Source organism: Patella vulgata, chromosome 2 (assembly GCF_932274485.2).
Source record: "Patella vulgata chromosome 2, xgPatVulg1.2, whole genome shotgun sequence".
In the NCBI taxonomy this organism is placed as follows: Eukaryota; Metazoa; Mollusca; class Gastropoda; family Patellidae; genus Patella; species Patella vulgata.
The window spans coordinates 10,594,772-10,613,366 of NC_065880.2; the positions used below are offsets into that span (position 1 = coordinate 10,594,772).

The following is an 18,595-nucleotide window of genomic DNA, read 5'->3' on the forward strand; positions in this document are numbered from 1 at the left end:
GATCATTGCTACGATAGCTGAGTAATAGAGGTTTCCTGAATCGGAAGTGACGAACGCCAAAGGAAAACACGAGTCATACCTCTATATAACTGACTGATGTGACGAGTGGTAACAGATACACGGCCGAATTTCTGCTCACTAATAATTCCTTCGAAGACCAAAAGTTGTTGTGTGAGACTGCGAGAGGATATCTGACAATTCATAAAATAAAAATTCAATAAAGTAATTGAATGTCTCTGTACCTTATAAAACATGGTAATGCACGGACTTTTTCTGTTTTTCTTTCGTGTTCTCTTATCTAGTGGCTGTCAATTCTTTTTATGAATTGTCAGATATCCTCTTACAGTCCCATATAGCAACTTATATTTGGAATGTGTTCAACCAGCTCTATCACATATGTGATAATGACTGGCACCAATATTGTTCTTTAATGTCTCGCACTCGACCATTAAACTACACTTATTGTTAGATAGTTTATTGTATCTTGTTAATGCATGAGTATTATTCACATAAACTATGGACGTAACGCGCTCTCTTCATGTAAAAGATATACAAAGTCTGTAAAAAAACCTTATTACTTGAGGGATTGTCTCCCTTGGCAAGATAACAAAATAAATGAAATGAAATGGGGTATAACGTCCTACTGCTCTGCTTCGAACTGGGCTAATGAAGGCGGGCATACGCCATACAGTGTGCTATGAGGGAAAATTTTGCCCAGACAGCGGCACTATGGCCTACTCTTATATCGAATTCCAACTGTCAAGGGGTCTTTTACGTGCACGCCAATGTTTACACGGGACCTTGATTTTTCGTCCAATCCGAACGATTAGACAGCTCCTCTGTCCTGCATCACTGACAAAGGGGAACCACGTCGGAAAATCTGGATGAACTTTCTCAGCCAATGCAGGGATCGAACACCCGTGCCACAGGCTAGCCAGCCAGCGTCTTACCCACTTAGCCACCATGACAGTAATAATCTACAACTGCTTTTATCACTGTTCATATACAGGGGCGGGTTCCAGGGGGGCGGGGGCGCTCAGCTACATAATTTCTTTTTGTAAAACAACCTTTTTTATGAGAAATGTGTCATAATTGTCCTTTATCCTTTATCGTCAGATGGTGCGACAGGATGGGCATATGTGATATCACAATTAATGCTTTGCATCATTAAAATTGAATCACAATGTAATCTTATTAATTCATAATAAAAATGTTGTTGGATTTATCTGTTTCAAAAAGCTCAATGTGTATGCATATACATTACGCCAAAATGACGATAGAGACCATGTATTTCTCAAAAAATTTCAAGGAGGGGGGGGGGGTACATTTTCTCAGGAACCTGACAAACCCCCTCCTGCAAAAATTCCTTGATCCGCCCCTGATAATATTTTGGAGAATAAAACTGGTTAATTTTGTGTTAAAATCACTTAAAATCCTCTACCTTAGGGCCGAGCAACTAACTCAATATATTTGATACGTTTTCAAACAATTTAAACCCGTCAGTCTTAATCTGGAAGTGGGGACCAGTGCCAAATGCTGTATTATGCGGTGTCTGGATAAAACCAGCCTTTTATTTTATAAAAATAATGTGTAGGTGAAATTTACCTTTCGTTATCAAGTATAGCACATGGGTCATTCACTGCATAAACCTCTAAAGAAAGGGGAATCGATTATCAGGTCACCCAACAAAAGAATTGACCCAAAATCTTAAAAGGGTTACGTGTCCGGATAAGCAGTTTTGACGTTCACGTCCAAATGACTCAATATTTTGAGCTGAAATTTTGAGACAGGGTAAATACACCATTTCTTTATATTTTGGCGCTTAGCTTTCATACGTACTCGGACTTTTAATTTTGAGACTCTGTTCAATTCGGGATAGTCCCTTTAACACGTTGATTAAGTACGTCAGGGAGATATTGCCATTATCTACTCATATTGTTAGTTTATTGTATGAGTATTACTGACATAAACCTTTGAGCGTAACGCACTCTCTTCGTGTAAAAAAAAATAGAGTAGAGGGATTGTCCTCCTCGAAAGATAACTTAAAATACGTGGAGAGACACGCACATAATGTTCTGTCATTTAAACATACATTATGCAAGAGCTAAATCTGTCTATTGCAGGTCTTTCTTTAGGCCTGAAATGTTATCTAAATTATTAATTAGACATTAATTAACTTATCCAGACCATAATCAACTCTAGATGGCATCGCTAGCCTGCGATCTTAAGTGGATTGTGAGCCGATTTACTGCATAACTTTCCTTCTCGATTAAACGATTAAATGGATAATTGAGACTATGCTGTTTATCGTACTGACTTTAGTAATGATGACCGAGGCTAGGTAGAAATTTCATTCGCTTAGTTCTCGGTTCATAGTGGATCAATTTGAATGAAATTTTCAGCAAATTGCCTTTACGTTATCTAGTTTTTAATTATTATAGTGAGAACTGCCAACTTCTTATCGAATCTCCCATAATGTATCTTTAAGTAATTTGAAACAAATACGGTTGTAGGCTACTATGGTTCAGAACCGAGTATGAAACGGAGAAATGGAGTTTAACGTCCACTCAACATAAACTCGGTTATTTCGGGACTAACACATGGTTCAATTTTATTTCAATAATTCGCTTGCGCGTAGGGGTCTTTAGCAGTGGAAGGAAACGGGAGGACCCGGAGAAAACCCACGGGGATGGACAGGCGACCCTACTCCTTGTCACGTAATACCGGTGAATTAAAACCACGCCAGTTGACTCAAAGACAGACATTATGATACAGCGCGCACTTGCTAACCAATCCGCACCCTCCTCGGTGCATCGATATCATATCTGCACTACATCCCAAGGGCCCGTGGCATATGTTTAGGTTGATAATCGCTTGTGTCAAGGTTACATATATATATATATATATATATATATATATATATATATATGTATATTTTTATCAGTGTCATGTGACACACAGTGATATATATATATATAGTATATCAATGGTAGACGGCTTGTAAAATCTTTATTCAGGTTAGTTGCATAATTCACTTTTAGTTCTTTATATATGTATATTGTTATCAGTGTCATGTGACACACAGTGATATATATATATATATATATATCTATATAGTATATCAATGGTAGACGGCTTGTAAAATCTTTATTCAGGTTAGTTGTATAATTCACTTTTAGTTCTTTATACACTGTCATATTAACGTTGACACAACTTATTATGGGTAGGCTAACTCCAGAGTATAGCAATACGTGTTATTTATATATCGACATACCCCACAAACAGAAGTAGGAGCTAAAGAGGGATAAATCTATTTGTTAAGGCCAGCTTCATTTTTTTCAAGGTCGTTGAGATGTTAATGGGGTAAGGTCGCGTGGTTGTTGGAGAGATTGTACGTCAGGTTTAAGAATTTGGGGGTGAGGTCAAGTCTCCACATAAGTACTGACCTAGGATGATGTAAATTTGGTTCGTGATATTACCTAGTTTTATTAAAAATACATACAATACATTAGATTAATATACAAAGTTGATTTCGCTGCTTTTTGGTGTTGGTGAGTCTAATCCTTGGGTTTTATGATAAATGAATTTCTATAGTAGTAAATGACTAATAGTATAATGACTTTCTATATTAGTAAATGACTATATAGTAAATGACTTTCTATAGTAGTAAATGACTTTCTATAGTAGTAGTAAATGACTTTCTATAGTAGTAAATGACTTTCTATAGTAGTAAATTCCTTGATCCGCCCCTGATATTAAAGGGCCAATCCCGATAATATTTTGGAGAATAAAACTGGTTAATTTTGTGTTAAAATCACATAAAATCCTCTACCTTAGGGCCGAGCAACTAACTCAATATATTTGATACGTTTTCAAACAATTTAAACCCGTCAGTCTTAATCTGGAAGTGGGGACCAGTGCCAAAAGCTGTATTATGCGGTGTCTGGATATGAAACCGGGGGATCCGGAGAAAACTCACGAGGTTGGACAGGCGACCCTATTCCTTGCCACGTACAACCCCCCACCTGACTCAATGACAGATCTTATGGTTTAGAAGCGGATCGACTGGGATAATACCTACATCACGCCACATAGTTTGCCGTAAGGGAAATTTTACTCGGAAAGCGGCACTACGGCTGAGAGAGAGACAGAGAGGGAGAGAGGGGGTTGGGGGTGGATTAACGTCCACTCAACACAAACTAGGTCATTTCGGGACTAATATATGGCTCAATCTCATTTCAATGATTAGCGTGGAAAGGGGCCTTTAGCAATAGGAGGAAACCGGAGGACCAAGGAAAACCCACGAGGTTGGACAGGCGAAATTACTACCCTACGCCTTGTCACGTAAAACCGGGGAATCGGAAACCACGCCAGTTGACTCGATGACAGACCTTATGATACAGCGCGCAGACGCTAACAATTGGACCAGCCACCCCCCCCCCCCCCCACACACACACACTCCCACGGAGGAAGCAAGCCTACGAAGTAACAGCTAAGAATAGTTTAAAGCTACCAAGTAATGATAAAACTTATATTTCGTTTTATTTACAGATTATATGAAGATTTAAAAACGAAAGTAGAAATGGATTCTTATAAAGTTACTGGAATCATTGCCGCACCCTGTACTGCTTTCAAAACAAACGGGTAATTTTTAAATTTAATATTGTGTATTATTAACTCGTCTCAGCAAAGTTTAACGGATAATTTTATGTCTTGAAGAACTAAACGCATTTTTAGACCTTCTTTTCACAAGTCCGCGTGAAATTGTGTTATTAAGTTTTTGTAACGTTTACTCAATTCTGTAATTTCTTAAAAAAAAATATTTTCGAAATCGTGTTAAATACGAAGGAACATAAATATAAACGGCCTGCTAATGATATTTCAATAGTAATCTATTTTGTTTTTTAAACAAAATTAAAACACCTAAAAACCAACGAGAAATTCTGTTTACCAATATTTTTTCAACGTGCAAGTAATTAAACCACCTAAAAACCAACGTGAAATAATGTGTACTAATGCTGTTTTTTTAAAATTTTTATGTAATTAACGTAATACATTATGATTAGAAATTAAAGAAATCCTGTTTTACAGGGATATCAACACCGATCCCGATCTAATGGACAGATATATCAAATTTCTACAAGATATGAAAATAACCGGTGTCTACAGTAAGTTACATATTATATAGGTGCACTATAACAGTATTGGGAGCCGCGGTGGCTAAGTGGGTAAGACGCTGACTGGCTTGCCTGGAGGTCGCGTGTTCGATCCCTGTTCGATCCCTGTCTCACACAACAACTTTTGGTCTTCGAAGGAATTATTAGTGAGCAGAAATTCGCCCATGTATCTGTTATCACTTCAGTCAGTTATATAGAGGGATGACTCGTGTTTTCCGATTCAGGAAACCTGTATTACTCAGCTATCGTAGCAATGATCTCTGTGTTAAAATTATATTTGGAACGTGTTTAATTAGTTCTATCACATATGTGATAATGACTGACACCAATATTTTCCTTTAAGTTGAAGATTTAGCCAACTTTCAATCACTGTTTATGAGAAATATCTTTGATCCAGAAACACAAACTTAGCACAAAGTTTCGTATTGTTGTATTTGATACATTAAAACAACAAAAGCTTTATAAAGGGCTACATTTTAATTAAAATAAGCCGAACAATTTTTAGTAATTTATTAACTTAGGTATAAGAATGCGGGGTGAACTCGGCCCTGGTTAGCCGGGGGCACTGAATTGTCTACGATATCACATACGTTGATCGACACTTAAAGTAGATAAGTCTCTAACTCAATATCATCCAAAGTTTTTGACATTGAAAACACGAATTATTTGTCAGTTTCAATATTGATGTTGTGATCTTACCGGGAAAAGATGGGTTTCAGATGTCATTCAGATATCCAGTATTTAAGACAAAATAAACATTTTACAATTGGTACACGATTCCGATTCGTGTACCAATTGAAGACTCCAGGGGGAAAACTGGTGATGTCACGTTTTCTGACTTTTGAGTAAATGGAAATTTCCAATTTAAACATTCATTTCTTCAGTTTGGAAGAGTTATTTTTTAAAATATTGCAAGTTTCTATAAAGAATCATGCATTTAGTGAGAACATTTAAGCTGGGGCACACTCCCATAGCATTCCTATGGTGTATTTTGGGCATTTGATTTGACTTGGACATCACCAGTTTTTCCATTTTATGCCTTTCAAAAAACCACTGTAGAGAGTGGTATGTCCAGTTGTTCCATACAATATTTATAGAGAAGAAAGAAGGGACCAAGGGGTAAAATCAGGGGAAGTAATCAAAGCATAAATGTGGACATCACCAGTTTTTCCCCTGTGGTCTTTAATTGTAAAATGTTTATTTTGTCTTAAATACGTTTGTCTTTATGAGTTTCAGCGCCATTTGTAACAAGGGACTCGAAGAACGACGCTAGACATATGCCATATGTCATGTCAAACGATGACGTCATATTCTTATCTGGAGAGCATACGCAATAAATACTATCGGTGTAGACTGAAATAACTAGAGACTAAAGGTTGTCATTCGATTGAAACTTCTGGCGTATTTCGCCAAACATAATTAATAAGAGTGAAAACAGAAACGACTGAATGTAAATCAGTTTATATACATTCATAGTGCATCATTATATGCGTTGTGACGCATTTGTGTCTATTTCTATAAATCGCAAGTATTAGCGGTTTAGCTCCTTTAAATTATTCATAAATGCAGTTTACCCATGCATGTAAACACTTGCTATGTTATGTGGTATGATATTTCTGATACTATTCATATTACATTATTATATGCGATGCGAGATCCCTTTATTCAATTTCTAGGTTTGGAAATAGACATTACATATAACTGATAAAACGGAAAGTTCCATTTCAAGTAAGGAAAATAATGGAATTCACAATGTTTAAAATGGTATTCCCCATTTTGAGAAACAGTATTCAAATTTTGTGAAAAGGTATTCCCATTTTGTGAAGCGGAATTCCCATTTTGTGAAACGGTATTCCCATTTTGCGAAAACAGAAAATCATCACCCCTAGGACTGGTGCTGCTACAGTGAAAGCCCTATCAACACACGATATGGGGTTTGTTCTTGGAATATCAAGTTGTTGTATATTTAACGACCTGGTTGTTCTTTAAAACCAACGTGCTACCGAGATTATTTAGGGGGATATAAATTATCTAACATGTATATGCATATGTATTTAATTTTATACACTGTATATCTAGTATGTCGTGTCTTTACATATTTTATCAGTATTCGACTATCCGTCTAACATGACCATGGTGGCACACTAAATCATTTGCTTGATAAAGACGGGAGTGTCATCGTCGAAATGAAATGAAATGGAGTTTAACGTCCTACTGTTCTGCTCCTAAACTGGGCTAATGAAGACGGGCATACGTGATAAAGTGCGCTATGAGGGAAATTTTGCCCGTGAAGGGCGCTACGGCCTACTCTTATATCGAATTTCAACTGCCAAGGGATCTTTTACGTGCACGCCAATGTGTACACGGGACCTCAGTTTTTCGCCCCATCCGAACGATTAGACAGCTGTCTTTGTCAGGACCTCCGTCCTGCATCACTGACAAGGGGAAACCACGCCGGAAAATCTGGATGAACATTCTCGACCAATGCAAGGATCGAACACCCGACCTCCAGGCTAGCATCATCGTCGAAATGATGCAAGTTAATAAACAAGTAAATACATGTAGTTATATCATAAATAGTTGGGGGGTTGGATGGCCGAATGGTTAGCACGCGCGCGCTCTATCATACGGTCTGTCATTGAGTCAACTGGCGGGGTTTCGATTCCCCGGTACTATGTGACAAGGAGTAGGGTCGCCTGTCCAACCTCGTGGGTTTGCTCCGGGTCCTCCGGTTTCCTCCCACTGCTAAAGACCCCTACGCGCAAGCGAATGATTGAAATAAAATTGAACCATGTGTTAGTCCCAAAATGACCTAGTTTGTGTCGAGTGGACGTTAAACCCCAATTCTTTCTCCCTCTCTCTCATATATAGTTAATTTTAGCGTGTTACTAGTTAATGTCTAAATGCCACCCAAAGAAGTTGTGACAATGGTGGGCTGTATGGATAAGGTCGTGTGTATTGCTCTCCAGCCCAATCATTTTTCTACATCCGTAACCGCATTAATTGCATTTTTAAAAAAATTATATTTGTATATTTCCAGCAACCGGCACAAATGGTGAAGGACCTTCTTTGACTGTGGAAGAAAGGAAGGCTGTTACACAACTCTGGATAGACAGAGCTAAAGGGAAGTAAGTACCGAGGTCAAATTTTAGGTGACGAGCCAATGTGGCACTGGTGCACTAACCTATAGCTCCATCGTTCAACCCCGGTGTTGGCCGAGAAACTGCCTCGGGAATTTATTAGTGGTGCAGGGGATCACGTGGCTAAGTGGGTAAGACGCTGGCTCGCTAGCCTGGAGGTCAGGTGTTCGATCCCTGCATTGGCCGAGAAAGTTCATCCAGATTTTCCGGCGTGGTTCCCCCTTGTCAGTGATGCAGGACGAAAAACCGAGGTCCCGTGTACACATTGGCATGCACGTAAAAGATCCCTTGACAGTTGGAATTCGTTATGGCGTATGCACGTCTTCATTAGACCAGTTCGGAGCAGAACAGTAGGACGTTAAACCCCATTTCATTTGATTTCATTTAATTTACTAGAACGGCATCTGTTCGGATAGAAAAAATAACTGAGTTTCCGGGTACACTTTGATGTCCACGTCGAAGAAGCTAATGAAATTCGATGAACACGTGGATACGCCATTGTCCGAGCAAAATTGACACCCATCGCCTTTCTGGTGCAAATCAGTAGGATACTTAACCCTTTTTCTTTTTATTTCGATTCTTGGGTGGTATTTGTGCGCACCGATGTTAGGAGGCAGACCACCATTAAATTTCATCATCTCGGTACCCACGAATTGTAGTTCGTCTATTTATAGCAATTCTCTCTCTCTCTCTTTTCTCCCCTTTTGCATGCCCATTTGTGTTGATTTTTTGGTCTAGAATGGACGAAGAGGGTTTGAATTAACATTTTCTGCCAGATTTTGGTAAATATTCATGATTTTGAGGCGGAAGGATAAGTGGGTTATCAGGTTAGCTACGGCGATATGTACGGCAACTAGTTACATGTTTTTAGTATGCTTCTTCAAGTTTGTGTATCTCAAAATTTTGGTGGTCAACCTCATACAAATTTTAGTGCAAAGACATGACCATTTGTTCCTCTGTCTGTAGTGAAAAGCATTCAGCCCAACGAAAATTTGGGGAAAAGTTGGAGGTGGGCAAAGAGGCCAGAATTAACATTGAAGTCAATGGGGAAATTAATGGTGGTCTGCCTCCGTTAGAGGGTGTATCGAGTTGTCCCCCTTTATGCCGTAGATTCTGTAGAGGTCTAGTGTGTCGCGCTGCGAGCTTGCGCTGGCGGGTCACCTCTGACTTCGGGTTGTGAGAGACTGTGACGTGTACATAGGGCCCTGGGGCCTGTTTCACGAAATTTTAACTAAAGATAAAATCCAATTTTAGTAGATACTTCAGTTTTGATTGGCTAAGCACTAAAATCAATCTAATATTATCCAATCACATTACTAAAATTTGGATTTTATCTTAGTTAAAATTTCGTGAAACAGGCCCCAGTTCTCGACCTCGTAGGTTAACATCAGGTACTCTGGTTTTCTCCCACAGGAGAAATAAGACATCATGTCAACGATATTACCATCGGCGGAAGCGGACGTTAAACACTAAGAGGAGAAGAAGATCAATAGATTTCATAGCACCAAATATTAGATAAAAATAAAACAATAACATTGAAGCAGTTCTTATATTTTGAAGCTTTTCATAAAGCAACATGGACTATCAGATCACACATATAGAAGCTTAGACAAATTGGCCTACAATTATTGAATATTATTTATCCAACGCTAAAAACGCCATGATCATCTAATTTCCATATTATATATACGAGCGTATATCACGCCGCTGGAGTACAGCACATTTCTATCTATGACCAAGGGAGGCAATATGTTTTCAGGCTTAGTTTTTGGGTCGTCTAATATACTGTGTATAAGTGCCTTGTCGCTTTGTGATTGTACTGTGTCTTTTGTGGTTGACGGCTACAGTATAGCCGCCCTAATACTGAAATGTTGAACATAGAGCAGATCAAGAAGGGGAGTGCACTATCACTACCAATCACGAAACCTCTATAATAGTAAGTGCAGGGGGACTGCACCACACAAAATTTACACAAAAACAAATACACGGACAAGACATCATCCTCAGAAAAACACAAACAGACAAACAATTCAAAAAAAGTAAATGGATCCGGGAGATAGCCGTAAGCGTCCACTGAGTTGTACAGTTGTGACACAGACTTCACTCAAATTTGAAAACAATCAGGAATACAACCCCAAGAAACCATTGTGTAATGCCAGCATGAGTCATGATCTGCTATATGCTACAAGAAATACGAATGTAAGCATATGTACTGTAGTAAAATTCAACTATACAAGTAACCACATCGGTGAAATGTATAAAAAAGTAGTCTAAACCTAAATGCTCTAAAATCAATCAAGAAACGTTTCAGTATTCAATGGAATCGAGGTATATTGAATACATATAGGGCACATGTTCCATCCGTCACAAAAACAAATACAAAACTGAATACAAAGAAGCAAATAGGAAATGTAGGTAGACTGTCTCGAAAGACAGCCGTCTTCTGATTGAGTGGCGTGACGTTATTTTGAGAATGACGTCATATAGAAGGGCGATAATCCAGATAAAATAACATTGAAAGCTTAATAAACTATAAGTTTTAACGACTAATTGGAATTATTAAGTTATGTAATTGTACCTAGTAATTACAATAATGTATATTTTCTAGGTTGACGATTATTGCTCATGTTGGAGGCTGTAACCAGCGTGAAGCAATCGAACTTGTAAGTTTTAGTTTATAAAGTACAACAACGCTTTCTCACCTGAACTGAAACGGGAAGTGGTATCAGGTGTTATAGAAGGAATAAATACACTCAATCCTCTTATCCAATCAATCCTCTTATCCAATCCGCTCTTGAATAAAGTTATGTTTAAACCAAACGTTTGGCTGCACCGACCTATATCACGCGATTTCGCCACAAGAGAAATAAAATGGGCGTAACGTCCTACTATCCTGCCCGATGAGAAATATTACAAAATAAGTGTAACAGTAATCATTTGGCAATATCTGAAATTTCGACATGTAACCCAATCCTGGTCCTTAATAATTGTAGCCTTATCAAATGTTACCCAATGATCGTAGGGACGGTTGAAAAGATCGGATTTCGACTTTTCACCACATTCAACAAGATTTCCGACTTAACAACATTCTAAGTGTTTGTGGCTTGCAATACTTTTTTTTTATCAGAAGAGTTCCACAAGATATTGGATTTGTTTTATTTTTGTACAAAATGTCTTCTCAGAGCCCCTCACCTTTCCATGTGGTACTACATTTCACAAGATTCTTTACTTAGTGTTTTGGGGTCTGTGGTTGCTTTTTGCCACAAGCGTTCCACAAGATATTGTTCAGGTGTTCCCAAATCAGACTGACAAAATATTTTATTCCTACCAACCTAAAAGTTTAGTGTTTCTTAAACCACGACCCGTGCTCCTATTCTAGAAGTAAGAGTATTAATTCATTGTTCTCCCCTTTCAGGCAGCCCATGCTGGTAAAGTCGGTGTTGATGCATTCGCGTGCATGGTTCCGTCGTTCTTTAAAGCTAAAACTGAAGGTATTTTATATATATTTTTCTGAGAGAATTTTATTTAAACTTGTACGATGATTGGACAGTCATGTCGAGAGGCCTATGTCATCCACTCGGGCTTAACCGTCGTCCAATTTTCCTCTATTAGTGTTTAACTTCCACTTCCGGGATCACGTGGCTAAGTGGGTAAGACGCTGGCTCGCTACCCTGGAGGTCAGGTGTTCGATTCCTGCATTGGCCGAGAAAGTTCATTCAGATTTTCCGGCGTGGTTTCCCCCTTGTCAATGATGCAGGATGGAGGGCCTGACAAGGACAGCTGTCTAGTCGTTCGGATGGGACGAAAAACTGAGGTACCGTGTACACATTGGCGTGCACGTAAAAGATCCCTTGGCAGTTGGAATTCGATTTAAGAGTAGGCCGTAGTGCCGCTGCCTGGGCAAAATTTCCCTCATATCACACTGTATGGCGTATGCCCGTCTTCATTAGCTCAGTTTAGGAGCAGAACGGTAGGACGTTAAACCCCATTTCATTTCATTTCATTCCGAAACCTGAATTCGCTGAAGTAATCTTACGAGGTTGAGAAGTTTCCCCAAAGATCAAAACCACGACCGCAAGCCAGGGGTAACCAGCCAGCTAGAGCTCGTAGTGGGACGTTAAAACCCATTTCATTTCCATAGGTCTAGCCATGTCTGCAATGTTTGTAAATTATAGTCATTAAAGTAGAAAGATATTTACCTGAATACTTAAAAAGAGGCATTATGTAAGAGCTAAATATTGCCGGTCTTTCTTTGGACCTTAAAAGTTATATAAATTATCAATTAGACATGAAAAGACCGCAATCAACTGTCGGTGGCATCGGAGGGCTCCGATGTTGAGTAGATTAGAACGGATTGGCTATTTAATGATTTAATTTGAAAGTGAGACTCGAAAGACCTGACTTTGGTTACGATCAATGCAAACATCTGGTCAAAGCCACAACCATTGATAACGTCACCCTAAATAATGCAATTTGATTGAGGTTTTCAATATATTCATTTGGCATTATTTATTTTTGAAATATAGCGAGAACGACCATCTCTTTATCGAAATCTCTCATAATACTCCTTTAAACCAAATAAAAGTTTATTTTTAAATGTTTTTTTCTTTATTTGTAGAGGCAGTCGTGAGTTTTCTGGAGCCTATAGCCGCCGCAGCACCTACAGTGCCATTTTATTATTATGATATCAATTTCCTTACGGGAGTATACTGTAAGTTATCAGTTGTTTTAGTTTTAATACAAATTATTATGTAGGGGTTAAAATTCGTGGCTTCCTCACTCAGGAACAGATTAGAGAATGAATGCGCTTTGTTCGTTCGTTCGTTTCTGGTGTTTTACGTCCACTTCCACCTAAGGTGATATCGTAGACAAGGATGTTTCCTAAGAAACTTACTGGAGGAAGCCGTATGGATTAGGCTTGGTCCAGTTTAATTTGAGACATAGTGTCTTAGCAGGGAATGCCCAAGTTAAAAATCTCATCGAAAGGAGCGGAGAAAGTTCTGGGGTAGAAAAGGGGTGGCGAGCGGGCGCAGTCTGGTCCGCTTGGCCATAAATGTTACGATCTTTCTTTTTGGTGGGTAGGGGTAGGTAGGACTGTCAGCCTGGCCCCAGGGCCCCGCCGCCTGTCCGACCTAGGTTCAGGGATGCAGCGATGTTTCTGGACCAGAACCAAGACAAAAAACGGCCCCCCACAGGATACCCGACATCCCTTCACTTAGGGACGTCCGACTAGCAGTAGCCCTCGGGATGATCACTTATGGATCCCGCCCGTTGGGTCTTGGGGTAGGCCCCCAAATCTTCACAGAGTAGAACACTCTTTTCGTCTCTGCGGGGTCACATCATCATATCAATGATACCGATCTCACACACGAATTCGTAGATTAACTCATAGATTTCGTGTTTGCTTACTTTTGGAAAAAGTAAATTCGGAACACTGAGAGCCGTGTTAAGGGAACTCAGTTTATCCGTGAGAGGTTTCCTTTCGGCTGAGAGGCGAGCACAGTCTACTAGAATATGGGTAGGAGACACGTCCGAGCCACAGCTGCACCTTATAGGCTTAAATGTGCGATATCTGAGAGTTTCTTTCACCTTCAGCTTTGTTATTAACCGGCAGATTTTCCTGCTGGGATGATTTACTGATAACTTAGCCTTTAAGGACTCATCGGATCTGAATCTAAAGGTGTCGAGTTCCACAAGGGAGTTTTCCCATTCAGAGCTGACGCGTAACTTGGCCATGCTTTTAAATTCGTTCATGCTATAAGGGAGCTCGACGCTAGGTTTCTCCAATTGTGACCCCTTTAGGGCGAGCCTGTCCGCCTCTTCGTTCCCCTTAAGGTAGAAGTGCGACGGGACCCATGTCAATACTATCTGGTTGCCCTTTGCCAGGTAGATCTGGGTCAGCAGTTCGGGACGGGCGTCCGACCTCTGATTTCTTATGGATTCCAGACTACTCAGCGAGTCGCTGGGGACAACATAGTTTGAATTTCTGTGGCTGGATATCCACACTATACGGTTTCTTTGATCGCATACATTTCCGATGTGTACACAGAGCACATATTGTTATTGTGACTTTATTAATATACAAAACTGCATGCACGCGAACAAGAGAGAGAGAGAGCGAGAGAGAGGGGGAGAAAGAGAGAAGGAAGTATCTTTGACAGACCATATGAGTGAATATGTAACTTCCGTCCCTGATATACGATTAATAACCCGTGTTGAGGCTGTTTCGAGCTTGTTTTCGCCGATTACATGGAAACGGTGCAATTGTAATTGCATTAAACATTTCGGGACCAACATATACGGATCAATTTGATTTCAACAAATCGTCTGCGCGTATGAGATCTTTAGCTGTGGTAGAGAACCAGAGAAACCCCACTCCTTGTCACATATAAGCGTAGATTCGAAACCGCGCCACGTGACTCAAGACCTGGTGATGTAAAGCGCAAGTAAAACGAAATCTGAACTATAAAAAAACGAAACAGATTGGTAGCATGTTAAACCCCATGTCACCTTCCTTTTCTTACTATGTTTCATCTAAATACTTGCGATAGCCTATTTCTAGTGTCAAACATGGGTTTTCTCCACCCTCCCCGGTTTCTTCCCAAACCCAAAGACTCTATGTGTAGGTAAATTATCGAAATGACAATTACACCAAATGTATTTTTAGAGACCATTTTATATCAGATTTTCCCACTCACAGTATTTCACTGTTTTACTTATTTGTTATTTATTTATTTCTACAGTAAACTGCCGGCGTGTTTTAGAGCTTGGTAAATCAAGAATTCCAAATTTAAAAGGAGCAAAATATTCTTGTCGTGAGATGCCCGGATTATTTGATACGTCATTAGTTGATGGAATGCAAGTGATGTCAGGTACAGATGACGTAAGTTCCATTATTAGACAATGGCTACATTTCAATGGTATGAATGGCCACTTTGTTTTAAATAGTTCACAAGGAACACGCAATACTACCCCAATACTTATACGTTCGTTCGTTTGTTCCTGGAACATGTCATGTCAGAGGAAGCCACAAAAATAGGCTTGATCCAGCTTTTTCGGGTAAGACACAATGTCTGTGCGCCCAAGGTGAAATTCATCCAAAGTAGAATACTTACCCAATGCCACTCAATTATGAACCCAATACTAACCAATATTAACCCAATACAAACCAATACTAACCCACTACTAACCAACACTTACCCAGTATGAGTGTAAAACGTGTGTAAAATCCGCGTCCAACAGGAATATCAAAACAATGGACCGAAGGATCCTTCACTGGATAAAGTAGATAAACAAAGGCGACACAAACACTGTTTTCATAACCAGTGTTAGTATCACTTGTGTTTATTTACTTTAATATGACTGTGTTAGATTATAAGGCCAACAATCAACTTTCCTGTATCTAAATAACACAGAGAATAAGTTTTCTTGAGTGCTAGTACTTAGTTGTTCTTCTTAAACTATTTAAGTTTTGAACTTAAAATAGAGTGGATTATTCACAATCTGATTAACATACAGATCCTATTTCGTTTCGGTTTTTTTATAGTTCAAAATTTCGTTTTACTTGTCTTTACTACACTAGGATCTAGAGGAGTTGTTATATAACCCGCGTTCTGGCTGTTGTGAGGAATTAGCCAATGAAACGGTCTGTTACGGCGAGTATTTGGCGTTACGTGCACGGAACTGTGGGTGACCCACTGGAAACATAAACGCTGATTGGTTAACCAAATGTCTGACGTCATAGGGTCAACAGCCGCTCGTGTGACCTCTGACACGACCTTCCAATACAACCGGTCAGATCTTCATGAAGTGTAGGCCATCGAAAGTATAAAAAACGAAACGAAATATAGATCTGTATTTTAATCAGATTGGATTTTTCTGGCTTCTGTACTGTATCTCGCAGATTTCTAAGTTTACTAAGTTGATCCATTTCAAAGTACGGAATTGCATTATAAAATGTTACGATTTTAATCAAATAAATCAAACTTTCTTTATCTTGATATTTTTGTATTTACGATTTGATTGTAATTACAGCAATTTCTACCAATACTATCACTAGGAGTTGACGTTCCCATTGTCAATGGTTATGTTGGTACAATATTTTATGATTTATACGAAGCATATAAAAATGGCGATATGAAAACAGCAAGAAAACACCAGGTACCAAGCTTGATTATTTATAAAAATAGTCGTCTTTTCGTTTATTGGCTCGCTTCCTATGTGGGTCGAGAAAGTTCTTCGGCATTTTCGGCATTCATTGTCTAGTCTATGTCTCTCTGCGGGGGGGGGGGGGGGGTAGCGCGTGCGCGTTGTGGCATAAGGTATCTCATTGAGTCAATTGGCGTAGTTATGATTCCCCGGTTGTACGTGACAAGGAGTAGGCTAGCCTGTCCAACCTCGTGGGTTTTCTCCGGGTCTTCCAGTTTTCTGAACTGCAAAAGACCCCTTTGCGCAACAAAATCGTTGAAATGAAAATTGAGCTATATGTTGGTCCCGAAATTACCTAGTTTGTGTCGGATGGATGTTAAACCCATCTCTCTCTCTCTCTCTCTCTCGACACGGAGAGGGCTTTCCTTCCCCTGCTAAGGAGTCGTGCGAATAAGCAAGATACCCATTGGACACCTCTCTCATCTATTATTCAGCTATCACTTTGTTTAATGTATTTTAATCTTGTTATTCTAGGAAAGAGCCATTCGATTATCAAAAATCCGAGAAGCCCATGGTAAAGTTACTATTATACTTCATTAAGCAGTCATATACATGTTAAATAAATCTTGTAGTCATAGGGGAGATAAAATAGTTTGGCTGTCAAAATCACAGAGTAACCTCCCCTTGGATAGAAAATACGGGGGCGTTCGATTTTCAAGCCGGAACGTTCCGAATTGACGGAATTGCAATCGAGTGACGCGGAATTCTGTCCTGTTACAGTTCTGTCAGTCCCGACAACAGAGGTGACGTGGGTAGAATCGTGACGTAATTAAACCTAATGAATATGTTTCAGCTGTCATGGTTGGTTAAAATATTTTCTCATGCAGTCAGCGCATGCGTTCTAGCCCAGAATCCCATTTTCACTCGATTGTCACTATTTTTAGGTTTGACAGAATTCAATTCCGAAACGTTCAATCGAGCATTCCCCCTGCATAGAAAATATATTGATATAAATATACAGCATTCATAATTTAAGAGGATCTCTTTAATAATTTTAAATCAGAAAATAAACTATACAATACATAAAGCTAAATCTATTTGTTAAGGCCAGCTGAATTTTTGTGAAGGTCGTTGAGGTGCAAATAAGGTTAGGGCATGTGATTATAGGCGAGATTGTAAGTTAGGTTTAGAGTAAGCATTGGGGCTAGGTCCATGGTTAGGTTTAAGAATTTGGGGGTGAGGTTAAGTCTCCACATAAGCACTGACCTAACCTTATTTGCATCTCAACGACCTGTTTACATCTTGTTGCCTATGACGAAAAATTGAGATGGCCTTATCATTTAGCACTAACACAATGAATAACTAAAGATGGCATGTATTGTCACATCATTTATTTATTTTAGGGGGTGGTATTGGTTCGGTGAAAGCCATCATGAAATGTTTCGGCTTCAACCTAGGGCCAGCACGGCTACCGGAAGTGACGTTTACAGATGCGCAAGTCGAGGCTTTGAGACAGGATTTGAAGAAGAATGAATTTATCTAGTGGAGGGAATGAAAATGGATTTTATTATTGAACTGTACTGATCATGTAATGATGATTGTTTTTCAATCGTTTTTAAAGATATTATCTATTAAATATGTTTAAATCTTTTCCAAATGAGCTGTTATTATTAGTCTAAAAATGAAATTACAAAATAATAAACAAACAACTTTAGAATATAACAATTTGTATTATTCTGCGTTGCCCATAATGGGAGAGAGAGAGAGAGAGAGAGAGAGAGAGAGAGAGAGAGAGAGAGAGATAAGGTTTAACGTCCACTCGACACAGACTAGGTCATTTCGGGACTGACATATGGTTTAATTTTATTTCAATAATTCGCGTGCGCGTAGGGGTCTTTAGCAGTGGGAAGAAACCGGAGGATCCGGAGAAAACCCACGAGGCTCGACAGGCGACCCTACTCCTTGTCACCTACAACCGGGGAATCGAAACCACGCCAGTTGACTCAATGACAGGCCTTATGATACAGCGCGCACATGCTTACCATTTGGCTATCAAATCCACCTGCCTATAAAAAAAAGTCTATCTTGATTTTAAAGGTCAATAAAGAAAGCCTGTCCTGGTTTTACAGG

The 18,595-nt window shown here is 39.3% G+C and overlaps 1 protein-coding gene across 1 annotated transcript; it reads left to right on the top strand.

Annotated features, from left to right (window-relative positions):
* The first annotated feature begins 3,100 nt into the window (after window positions 1-3,100).
* LOC126812245 (N-acetylneuraminate lyase) lies at window positions 3,101-18,122 on the top strand. The gene is made up of 11 exons (XM_056098778.1): window positions 3,101-3,155; window positions 4,552-4,644; window positions 5,092-5,168; window positions 8,218-8,305; window positions 10,926-10,980; window positions 11,733-11,808; window positions 12,936-13,028; window positions 15,061-15,200; window positions 16,352-16,477; window positions 17,000-17,039; window positions 17,869-18,122. The coding sequence occupies exons 2-11, from the start codon at window positions 4,583-4,585 to the stop codon at window positions 18,006-18,008; spliced, it is 897 nt and encodes a 298-aa protein (XP_055954753.1). The 5' UTR covers window positions 3,101-3,155; window positions 4,552-4,582; the 3' UTR covers window positions 18,009-18,122.
* Window positions 18,123-18,595: the final 473 nt, after the last annotated feature.

Coding starts and splice junctions, on each gene's coding strand:
- LOC126812245 (XM_056098778.1), top strand. CDS start 4,583: ATGGATTCTTATAAAGTTACTGGAATCATTGCCGCACCCTGTACTGCT. Junction 10,981..11,732: donor AGCGTGAAGCAATCGAACTT/GTAAGTTTTAGT, acceptor CTCCCCTTTCAG/GCAGCCCATGCTGGTAAAGT. Junction 16,478..16,999: donor AAACAGCAAGAAAACACCAG/GTACCAAGCTTG, acceptor TTGTTATTCTAG/GAAAGAGCCATTCGATTATC.